The 12,500-nt window shown below is 43.1% G+C and overlaps 2 protein-coding genes across 5 annotated transcripts in view; both read right to left on the bottom strand.

Annotated features, from left to right (window-relative positions):
- The window catches only part of LOC108255609 (uncharacterized), a 48,112-nt gene that overhangs the window by 8,527 nt on the left and 27,085 nt on the right, over positions 1-12,500 (bottom strand). The window lies entirely within an intron of this gene.
- Positions 1-12,500, bottom strand: part of LOC128628675 (uncharacterized) — a 47,432-nt gene that overhangs the window by 22,772 nt on the left and 12,160 nt on the right. Inside the window, exon 5 of one of the 3 annotated variants that reach the window (XR_008393241.1) lies at positions 3,247-3,652. Coding sequence is in view for 1 of the 3 variants with exons in the window: in XM_053674513.1 (XP_053530488.1) it covers positions 3,381-3,652 (272 nt within the window). In the remaining 2 variants the exon portion in view is untranslated. Of the gene's footprint in view, positions 1-3,230; positions 3,653-11,650 lie in introns of those variants that run through there. The other 2 variants (XM_053674513.1, XM_053674514.1) reach the window with 2 other exon arrangements.

Genomic DNA, 12,500 nt, shown 5'->3' with positions numbered 1-12,500 from the left:
CAGCGTTAACCACAAAGCGTTATCCACCAAGCGTTATCCACAAAGCGTTATCCACAAAGTGTTAACCACAAAGCGTTATCCACAAAGCGTTATCCACAAAGCGTTATCCACAAAGTGTTATCCACAAAGCGTCATCCACAAAGCGTCATCCACAAAGTGTCAACCACAAAGCGTTATCCACAAAGCGTCATCCACAACGTGTTAACCACAAAGTGTTATCCACAAAGTGTTAACCACAAAGCGTTAACCACAAAGCGTCTCCCCCTTCATTATAACGGACCCGTTTTGTTTTTTTGAACAGCAAAGGCGGATCTCTCAAAAATTCCCGGAAGTTATCATTAAATGCTAGCAGTGCAGTAGAGTTGCAGCAGAACAGACCGTTTGTGATGCACTTTTAAAAGATAAGGCATTTAAACAATCAGATCTCATATTGTCAGTGAGCGATCGGAGTTTCCCCATGCAGCACAGCAATCATGGTGGACATTATACAAGAACAACACGGAGGAAAGGACTGACGAAATGCTGCACATGCTTTTCCGTTCATCAGAAATGAATCCATTGCTGTAAATAAGTGCATAGCAAAAGTCAAAATACATAAATATATGCTTGTTTATGAACATAGGCAAGTTGAATATATTATTTATTAATTTATGTTTGAAATAAGTGTAGGGGTGCATAAGAATTGTAAACATTAAGATTAATTTAAGTTCACTTAAGTTTACATTTCACTTATTTGCAGTGGATTTTTTAACACAACACACTGAGCATCATGCTGCTGCTGGTCCATTAACCCATTGTGCAGCAAGTTGACAATCACTGATAGTCTCCTGTCTCTTGAACTATCTGAAAGTCATAACGATGACATTAGTGATTGCCCTTGACTAACTTACAACTTTAAGAACATGAAAAAAAGAATTAAAACAACAGCAACATGATCTTTAACCATGGTGTGTTAACAAGGCAGGTAAGGCGAATTGACCACACTGATCCTCAAATATTAGTGGATTTTATTATTTTTTAAACCAACATTGATACAACTATATAAATACTACATACACATATCGGTGTGTAATATAAATATTTTAAATCAGTGCATTTATTGGCTACTAATTACCCGACAATCGCAGTTCCTTTCTCTCAAACTCTACGAATTCAAATAGCCCGTAATTAATTTCCTGGAACTATTTGAGGTCTACATGAATCACGTGACGATCAAGCGTTTTGAACTTCTGCTGGCACAACTCTCTTTCTCTAGGGCTCTGGCACTAGGCAAAAGTAGACAACCGCCTCGGGCTCCCAGAAGCCAAAGGACCCCTTTAATGCAAATATATATATATATATATATATATATATATATATATATATATATATATATATATATATATATATATATATAAGACGACTACAACTACAGACGACTTCACCACTTTCTTTTCCAACAAGGTTACATCGATCAGGAACCAATTCTCAACCCCAGACATGCATAGACCGACTCCTCCTCCACATAGCTCCCAACTGACTTCCTTCTCTCCTCTCTCAGAGACTGATGTCTCTAAACTCCTCCTCTCTAGCCATCCCACAACCTGTCCTCTTGACCCTATCCCTTCTCACCTTCTTCAGTCCATCTCTCCCACACTATTACCTGCACTCACACACATCTTTAACACATTCCTCTCTACTGGCACATACCCTACCTCATTTAAGCAGGCCCAGGTTATCCCACTGCTTAAAAAAACATCTGTAGATTAAAACCCTGCTGTAGCTACAGACCTGTTTCCCGCCTCCCTTTTCTTTACAAAATCATTGAAAGACGGTTTTTAATCCACTCTCCAATTTACTCACACAGAACAGCCACCTGGACACCAAGCAGTCTTTCTTCAAGAGCAACCACTCCACGGAGACTGCTCTGCTTCCCGTCACTGAAGCCTTACGACTAGCAAGAGCAACCTCTAGATCATCCGTCCTCATCCTACTCGACCTCTCTGCTGCTTTCGACACTGTGAACCATCAGATCCTCCTGTCAACTCTCTCCAGCCTGGACATCACCGGAACGGTTCTGCGCTGGGGGGAATCCTATCTCTCTGACAGATCCTTCAAGGTATCATGGAGGGGAGGTATTTCTGAAAGCTCTGGGTTCATTGCTCTTTTCTATCTGCACTACATCTCTAGAGCAGGTGATGGAGTCTCATGGCTTCTCATATCATTGCTATGCTGATGTCACCCAGCATTATTTGTCCTTCCAGGCTGACGATCCATCAGTCTCTGCACGTATCTCTGCACGTATCTCTGCACGTATCTCTGCACGTATCTCTGCACGTATCTCTGCACGTATCTCTGCACGTATCTCTGCACGTATCTCTGCACGTATCTCTGCACGTATCTCTGCACGTATCTCTGCACGTATCTCTGCACGTATCTCTGCTTGCCTGTCAGACATCTCGGTCTGGATGAGGGAACACCACCTTAAGCTCAACCTGGCAAAATCTGAGCTTCTCGTCATCCCAGCCTGTCCCTCAATCAACCACAACCTCACAGCTCGGCTCAACCACACTCAAGCTAACCAGGACGGCCAGGAACCTTGGGGTGATTCTCAATGACAGCTTGACCTTTACAGACCACATCTCAACAACTGCACTGTACAACATCAAGAAACAACTATCTCACTGAACAGGCCACACAGATACTAGTCCAGGCTCTTGTTATCTCAAAACTGGTCTACTGCAACTCAGTACTCTATATACAAATTCAGCATATATTCATATTCAAAACCTTATTATCTTTGTAATAGTCTGCTTTGGAGCTAGCACATTTATAAAAGGGGTGTATTTATTTATAATCGCACTATCTGGTGTCACCCAGATGAGGACGGGTTCCCTTTTGGGTCCGGTTCCTCTCGAGGTTTCTTCCTCGTATCGTCTCAGGGAGTTTTTCCTCACCACCGTCTCCTCTGGCTGCTCATTAGAGATAAATTCATACATTTAACATCTATATCCTGAGTTTATATATTTCTGTAAAGCCGCTCTGGGACAATGTCCACTGTTAAACACGCTGTACTAATAAATCTGAACTGAATTATATCTGTATCCTTTTATTGCTAATAAAATGTACAAAGCTGACTGCCAGTGTCTCACTATTTAGATTTTTTCAGTATTTAACAATGAACGAGTTTTGTTACCAGAACCCTGTTTTGAATGAATAAAACGGAAGTCTCGGTGAACATGCATATGTGTCACTCTCCAGGCGCACCTGACTCTGTGGTAAACCACACTTTCTAAGTACAGAACTGAAAGTAAATAGAAGTAAATAATTGTAGAACAGGCTGAAAGGCATGACAGGAGATCTGAAAGGGATAATCTATAATTCCTGAGATACATGGAAATCTAACAGTTTCCGTTCTGCTGGAGGAGAGGGAGTCCGCTGTTCTCAGCATTCTCACGGAGCTGCTGAACTTCTCTCCTCAGACGCACATGCATCACAGATCCAACCACAAGCACAGATACAACCACCAGCAGCACCATCAGCATCAGTACAACCACCCACACTGGTACACCTTCCTGCTGCTTGATGTCTGGACACGGCTTGATGTCTGGACTCGGCTTGATGTCTGGACACGGCTTGATGTCTGGACTCGGCTTGATGTCTGGACTCGGCTCTGTAAAACACACAGAGAGAGAAACGACCCTGTGAGTCCCATTCCAGCGTCACACATTATGTACAGCATGTGGTGATGAAGCACGGCTCTGATACCAACTTTAACATGCAGCAGAACCTCTCTCAGATATTCTCTCTTCACTTCTACACCCAGGTGCAGCCTACGGCCTTCTGTTCTTTCCACATCAAACCTCTACATCATCCATTATTCCAGGATTGACCATCAACACATCTCCTGACTCAGTGCAGTGTGCACACTGGTCCTGTGTGTGTGTGTGTGTGTGTGTGTGTGTGTGTGTGTGTGTGTGTGTGTGTGTGTGTGTGTGTGTGTGTGTGTGTGTGTGTGTGTGTGTGTGTGTGTGTGTGTGGACACAGAACAGTTCTGTTCTACACAGAACAGAAACATCACAACATGAGGACTCTGCAAGACGTCCACACACCGAGTCAGGACAGAAAGAGTGTTGATGTGGTGAAGGTTTGATCCATATGAAAGTGTCAGGAGGCAAAAACACACTCCAAACACAATCAGACTTTATTTCTATTGGACGCTGCAGCAGGTGGAATTTACACAGAAAGGCTTACGGTGCTTTTAAAGTGAAGGAAAGCCGTGTGCTGATTTGGACTTCCATACAGAAAGGTAGGTGACACCAGAGGAGGCGTGAGACACCGATACAGATCTACAGAGCTCTTATTGATCGTTCCAGCACTGATGGAGAACTGCTGTGGGTCTTGCAGAGTGATGTTGTGATGTAGTCTGACTGACTTCCTGCTTCATTAACTACATGTGCTCTCTGAGCGCTCTAGAACCCAATCCAGTGTGTTCTGCAGGGAGACGAGCTCTTTACTGTTGTGGATTAACACACAGAGAGGTTACGCTCAATTACACCCAGACTGCACAACACCTGCTGTGGGGACGTTTACACTTTCTGTAATCTTTACTGCATTGATAGACACACACACACACACACACACACACACAGCACTGATACAAACACACAACACCTGCTGTGGGGACGTTTACACTTTCTGTAATCTTTACTGCATTGACACACACACACACACACTCACCATCACGCCATGACTGTGGGGGGCGCTATAGAGCTTTTCCGAGAAGAGCTCTTTCTCACTGATCAGACTACACCCCACCCCACACACACACACACACACACCTCAACATCCCACACCCACACCTCTACACCACATACACATCTGTAATCTGTACACACTGTAATCAGCTGCAGTGATGGTGAGATGTGGATTCCCCTTCAGGTACTGATCATGAGAGATGTTAAATCCCTCCTCCGGCCTGCAGGAGGTCTGATCACACTGAGCCAGAACACTACCTGGTTTATTAACCAGGCTCCATTTGAGTACACCAGAACATCTGGAGTCACAGGTGAGGGAAACGGGGTGATGCAGTTTGGCCGTTACAGAACGAACACCGGACACAGTGGGAGCAACTGAAGAAAACAGAAACAAACAAGAAAAAGTAAGCATTAATTAAAAAAAATAAATCTAAAAAAATCTTTAAATATAGACTATTAACACAAATTACTGCTTAGGTACCTGCTGATACACACCAACACCATGTCACAAGAAATGTGAATAAAGAAACAGAAATGTTCGTGAGCACTACACAGTGGGGGAAATAAGTATTGAACATGTCAACATTTTTACAGTAAATATATTTCCAGTGAGGTTATTCACATGAAATTTTCACCAGACATCAGTATTAACTCAAGAAATCTGGAAATATAAAGAATTCACAACATTAAAGTCCAGAAATGAAGTAATGTGTAATAAGAAGGAGTGACACAGGGGAAAAGTATTGACCACGCTAACTGAAATGTATTTAAAACTTAGTGGAGAAGCGTTTGCTTGTAATGACGCTTCATGACACTTCCTGTATGAAGAAATTAACGGGTCGGTTTCAGGTGTGATTTTGGCCCGTTCCTCCGCTGTTGGTGTAGTGTTTTTAGGGTGATGTGCAGCGCGAGTTCTTCTCCAAACATGGTGTGTAGTATCTCAGCCAAAAAGTTCAGTTTTGCTCTCGTCTGATCAGACTACACTCTCCCAGTATTTCATAGGCTTGTCCAAATGAGTTGTAGCAAACTTTAAACGAGCTCCGACAGAGTCTTGTGTGTGAGCGTGAGCAGTGGAATGCATTGCCTATTGTTTTCTCTGTGATGATTGTACCTGCTGCCTCCAAATTACTGAACAAACATGTTGACTCGTTCAGCACTTACTTCCCCCGCTGTAACTCTGTGTGTGTGACACTACTGAGAAGAAAAGAAATCTTACAGGTGAAGATCTGCAGCCCAAACAGCAGTGTGTAGCTCCACATGTCTGCAGAAACACAACACACACACACAGTTACACCACATGGTGGTATATAGGTAGGTGTCACATGACACACTGGAATCCATATGAATTCCCACATGCAGGGTTTCTGAGGAGAACATTGCCCAGAGCATCACACTCCTTCCACCCTCTTCTCTTTTTCCTCCACAGATGAGTGGCCATTATGTTTTGATTAGATAGATGTGTGTGTAAAATGAAGCGCTATTTTTGAGACAGAAGTTTCCACATAGTATTTGCGTTTGATTCCATCCACCCATCCCTACATGGCCCAGCGGGAATCGAACCCCGCACCCTGGAGGTGTGAGGCGAACGTGCTAACCAGTAAACCACCACTAACTCAGGACAGATTTTCACTCACTGAAGAACTGATCTGAGACCAGGCTGAAAAAAATCCAAATCATATACAATGTTGTGCTTATTGTTTATGACCTGAGTGTTTCCACACTTACACTTACTTATGCCACAGTTACAACACATTATAGTGAGGAGACAGAACTCCATTTAAATCTGAATTCAATCCTTCATTGTGTTCGCAGCGGTCTGGACATAGTGATACAGACGCACGCGCTCCTGAATATTAATTAAGGAGCGAATTCATTAAAATTAAGTCTGCTGTCATTATTAACTTCACCTGCACAAACACAAAGAATTATTCTCACCTGAATATTGCTCGGAGTCTTCCACAGGACAGGAGGGGAGGAGTAAAACAGTTCTGGATAGCGGGTTTGACCCCGCCCCCACACTCTACAAACACAGAGGAACAGTGACGCGCGCGACGAACTGATGGAGCTACACGCCTCAGGGAACCGGCATGACTGTTGTGCAGGCACATGGAGCTCGGTGGGTGGAACCAGAACGGGACTACTGGAAAATCATACTGGAACAGTGAAACACACAACATACCCACAAGACTGACGCAGCGATTGGCTGTGGTGGTTTTTTTCTTTATGTTTTAGATAGAATACATTAAATGCGGAAAAAAATTCCTCAAGACAAACCACTTGAGCTGACCGACAACATGGAGACAAATGAGAAGTGAGGGAAATATACACATTTGGGACATGTTGGTGTGTATTCTTAACCGTATTTCCGATGACAACAAGAGGAACTCGATGAGTAAGTGTGCCCCATGCCGTGTTCTGACCCACTGATCCATAATGAGATTCACTGACAGCGAGGTCCATCATCAGTGATTAGAGATTATACTGATTAATACTGCAGCTGTAGATTTCTCACACAGTAAAATAATACATGTTTATCAAGTGGACAAACTGAAGGACACTTACGCTCGATGTGAGGATACACACGATGGAACTTTAAGAGAACCACACTCGAACATATTTCTTTATCAGTCCAGCACGATTGTAGTGTTCTTCAGGATTTTAAACAAATACAGTAGTTTATCACCTGAGGCATTTAGTATAGTTATAAAAATACATTACATACAAAATGCATATAGAACAAATGTATTAAAAAGTTTCATTCCTTAAAAATATAGTTATATGAGGAGGGCGTTCTGTTCTTCACAGTATTATATATATAAATTCTCTTAAGAGAGAAGAGAATCACGTGACAGTATGTGGGCGTGTCAGCGTGTGTTCTCTCCCAGAGACTGGATCATCAAACTGAAATCAGAACTCGGATGAACACGCTGTCGAACTTTCAGAAACATAAACACTTTATTTTATAAAACTTCACATCATAAAATGTCTGAGCCTTTTACACAAAATACTAAATTTACAAAACAGTGTGATTTATTTATGTCAAATAAACTTGTTCAACATGCTGTACATTGAATAAAAATGCAAGAAAAGAGCAAATAAAAAGTGGAAGAAAGAAGTAAAGTGCTTAAACGGCCGCGTGTACTCCTGGGTCAGAACCTGAGATGTGGAGCTGACAGGGCGTGTCTAACAGCTGGTGTGAACCTGTTCCAGTCGTCTGGGAGATTTAATCATGATGCTGGAAGAACAAACAGATGGTGAGGAAGACCAAGTGTTTCAGTGCAGGAACACCAGAGGTGTTTAAAACCTGATCCTGAACAACAGCCCTGAACAACAGCTTGATTCCAAAACCAGTTCATCAGCTGGTTACGAAGACCATTCCATATAAATCCTACAAACATTCACCCACTCTCTCTGATGATATCACACTAACCCTAGTGCAGAAATCCCAGGGACGAGGACAGGCGACATATTCCCCAATTCATCATTACATAGAAACATTTCACAAAGTATAAAAGCTTGCACTCCCGAATATAGCTCCCAGTGGTTTGCTACGATAGTGACTATACAGCGGCGGGCGATGCGGTAAGAGTCAGTGCAGACTGATATCCAGTAATTAATGTGGAAACGTTAGCCTCAAACAAAGAAAAAGAATTAAAAAAACATTTATAATCGTAACCAGACTACATCAGAATCTCTGTTCAGTTTAATGCTTTATTTCCCAGCCACATGGCGCTAGCAGCCAGTGTGCAGCGCATTGATTTGTGGCCAGTAAGAGAAGTAATGTGTAAACTTTCTCAATAACAACCTTCAAGCCTATTCCAGAAATTATAAAGGCAAACGAGAGAGAGCGAGAGTGTAGGTTTAGGTTTAAGATTTAAATGTGAACTGAGTAATTGAACCACTTTTAATTATAATCGATTCTTCCCTTAGCACTGGCTATGTGTCAAAATTTAGACTAGCAGTTATTAAACCCTTGATTAAAAAACCTGACCTTGACCCCTCTTAACTGTCCAGCTATAGAGCAATATCAAATCTCTCCTTCATCTCTAAGATCTTAGAAAATGTTGTACACAGCAGTTATGCTCGTACTTAGATAGGAATAACTTTCATGAAATATATTGTTGGCTCAAATTTAGCCTATTACCCAAAAACATTTAAAACTCAACTTAGAAGCCAATACTCACATCTACCTCAGAGACCAGTTGGAGATAGAAAAAATACACCAGCCGTGAGTGAGAAGAAGCAAGGGTCCAGCTTTATTGTTCCATTCCAGCACACGAGATCCACACCGATGAGAATTCTCAGAAGTGATCTGACACCTGGAGCTCAAGCTCCAGTATTTATACACTAGATAACCCATATGTTTCCAGAAAAGGCCTATTTCACTTACACATAGAATCAGAACCCAGGCATTTCTAATAACCCAGAAAATAAAAACCCAGAGTTTCTAGTTACTTAGGTGGTCAGAAACCAGGATTCTCAATTACCTAGGTAAAAAAAATGACGTAGACAAGACGACTAAACAACCGGGAGGGACCTTGGTCTTATCGTTATCTCGGGGGGGGCAGTTTGACCCAGCCACCCTTATAACTGGCTCTCTTCATGGTTCTCTTAAAATTAAGGCCTTCCTTGCGAGCCAAGAACCCTCACCATTTGAGTCATGAGTAAGTTTATATTTTCCTGTATTTCTAGTTTATAATTTATTTTCATATTTGCACTATATTTCTTATTTTATATATATTTATACTACTTGAAAAGCGGTTTACTGTACTTCCAACTTCTTAATATCATTACAGTTCTACTGTCCTGCATATCCTACTATTCTGTTTTTTATAGAGTTTCTCTATTACTATAAGATATTATTAAAGTTATTCATGTGTGTGTATGAGAAAGAGAGAGTGTGTGTGTATGTTGTGTCTACTTGCCCGCCCTTGACTGTACGAGCGTGTGTGTGTGTGTATTAGCACTCCTCAGCTCAGCTCGTATACCTCTTTTTGGCTTTTTTTGACTACTACTGCTCTTAAAGATCTTTAAAGTGTAATTCCAATCCGTCAATGTCCGCCTAATCCCGCTTCTATGTGTCTAGGTGCCCGTTTTTTCTTCTTCTCCCTTTTGCTGGATGCTAGGTCTCCCTTATGTTTATTTTATGACATTTTTTTATCCACAACATTTCCCCCTCTGAGGCTATGAAGCCTCATACACTACCTTAATTAAGCGGGTATCTGTGGAGGAACTGATTCTGCCGCACCCCATGGCCGTCCCCCGCTAGCTGTCGGAGGATTACTCTAACGAAGCCATAATCCCTGCGCCCGTCCCCGTACTCAAATGGGTCCCTTACATTAACCACTTCTACGCAACACTGATCAGAATAGGAGCTGAGGAGGTTTTGTAGACCTGGTGGGAGACGTGCTAGTGTTGTGCGCCCCGGGGTCTCATAGTAGATTGGCAGCTGGAGAATGGGCCCTAGGACCCCCCCACATCCACTTTGCGCCGGACATGTGTAGATGTACCTAGCCATATCTCTTAAGTCTTAACTTACTTCTCCTTTCAACTATATATATATATATATATATATATATATATATATATATATATATATATATATATATATATATATATATATATATATATATATATATATATATCTCATTTTGAATCTAACTACCTTGATTATACGTTTGTTTGCCTACATTGATTATGTGTGACTAACTGAGTTCCCCTAATCATTCATTACTACTACTACTGCCGTACGTATGAGTGGCCACTACAATAACTAACTACTTGATTGGATCTACACGTCCCTATCTTTCTCAACTAGGCCTGTCAGCCCACAGTTTTGTATTTGTCGGGACCCGCAGATTCTTGCTTCCCCTCAAAAACCAAACCCCAGTCTTTCGCAGTCAGGGGTGGGCGAAAAAACCTCCTACGAGGAAAAATTCCCACCCTGCCAGCACTATGTGCTCGGCAGCACCATTATACTTTTCTGTGCCTGATTGCGTCATATCACAAACATATTATAACATTTTATAACAATACTTGACAGTCTGTTGTATGCAGTATCTCTCTGTATGCTGGTTGTCTTCAGCTCAAGCACTTTACGTACTGTAGAGAGCCACCCTTTGGGGAGAGGTTAGGCTAGCACGTACACCCAGGGTATGGATCTTCACATCTTCTCATCCTGTCTGCCACTGACTGAGCAGACCCCCCGTTGAAGCTTCGTACCGGACCGGACCTCCATCTCGTCATTGGAGGATTGAGCATCCTCCAGGGGTTGCATGTTCTAGTCCACTGCTGCCCTGTAGTCAGCATTCTCATAGTCAGCATTCTCTCGCGGCTCCAGGTCTCCCACCTCCGGGACTCCCACCTCCGGGTGAACACCTCCCCCCGTTGAGGCGGTGACGCCTCACACATAACACTGCATTCAGCTCTGTTCCTGTGAATATATAGCTCCATACATAATAGTTAGTGGTCTTATATATGTTTTTGATTCATCTGCAATTACTCCAGCGGCAGTCCGTCATAAGGAACAGACACAGACATGGGTCGACCCGTAAGCATTTCATGCGGTGTTAGATACATATGGCTGTTAGCCTGCATGTGTTAGGTCATTAGTGCAAGAGTCAGGATTTAGACCTCATCACAGCACAGACAGTGATTATACACTCTTCAAAACCTTTTCCTTCTCTTCTCTGTCCAACTCCTCCCCCTTCCCCTACCTGTCTTCCCCCCCCCACCTTTCTGTGCCCTTCCTCCCCCTCACCTCGCAGTCCCTCTGACCCTCTCCTCCCCTTACCCCTCACTCTCTGTCCCCCTCCTCCCCGACCTCTCTGTGCCCCTCCTCCCCACCTCTCAGTCCCCCTACCTCTTTCTCCGCCTCCTCCCCCTGTCCCCCTCCTCCCACTTCCCCTCCCTCTCTGTCCCCCCCCCCTTAAGACTACCAAGAGCAACCTCTAGATCATCTGTCCTCATCCTACTTCACCTCTCTGCTGCTTTCGACACTCGACCGAGAGGAGAGGTCACCTCTCTCCAGCCTAGACATCACCGGAACGGTTCTGCACTGGGGGGAATCCTATCTCTCTCCATCCGTCTCTGCACGTATCTCTGCTTGCCTGTCGGACATCTCGGTCTGGATGAGGAAACACCACCTTAAGCTCAACCTGGCAAAATCTGAGCTTCTCGTCATCCCAGCCTGTCCCTCAATCAACCACAACCTCACAGCTCGGCTCAACCACACTCAAGCTAACCAGGACGGCCAGGAACCTTGGGGTGATTCTCAATGACAGCTTGACCTTTACAGACCATATCTCAACAACTGCACGGTCCTGTAGGTTCATCCTGTACATCAAGAAACAACTCTCTCTCACTGAACAGGCCACACAGATACTAGTCCAGGCTCTTGTTATCTCAAAACTGGTCTACTGCAACTCAGTACTCTATATACAAATTCAACATATATTCATATTCAAAACCTTATTATCTTTGTAATAGTCTGCTTTGGAGCTAGCACATTTATAAAAGGGGTGTATTTATTTATAATCACACTATCTGGTGTCACCCAGATGAGGACGGGTTCCCTTTTGGGTCCGGTTCCTCTCGAGGTTTCTTCCTCGTATCGTCTCAGGGAGTTTTTCCTCACCACCGTCTCCTCTGGCTGCTCATTAGAGATAAATTCATACATTTAACATCTATATCCTGAGTTTATATATTTCTGTAAATAATACAGAATACCCACTCTGGGACAATGTCCACTGTTAAACACGCTGT

This window comes from Ictalurus punctatus, chromosome 22 (genome assembly GCF_001660625.3).
Source record: "Ictalurus punctatus breed USDA103 chromosome 22, Coco_2.0, whole genome shotgun sequence".
In the NCBI taxonomy this organism is placed as follows: domain Eukaryota; kingdom Metazoa; phylum Chordata; class Actinopteri; order Siluriformes; family Ictaluridae; genus Ictalurus; species Ictalurus punctatus.
The sequence above is the reverse complement of the archived record's forward strand: the minus strand, read 5'-3'. Positions and strand labels throughout refer to the sequence as shown.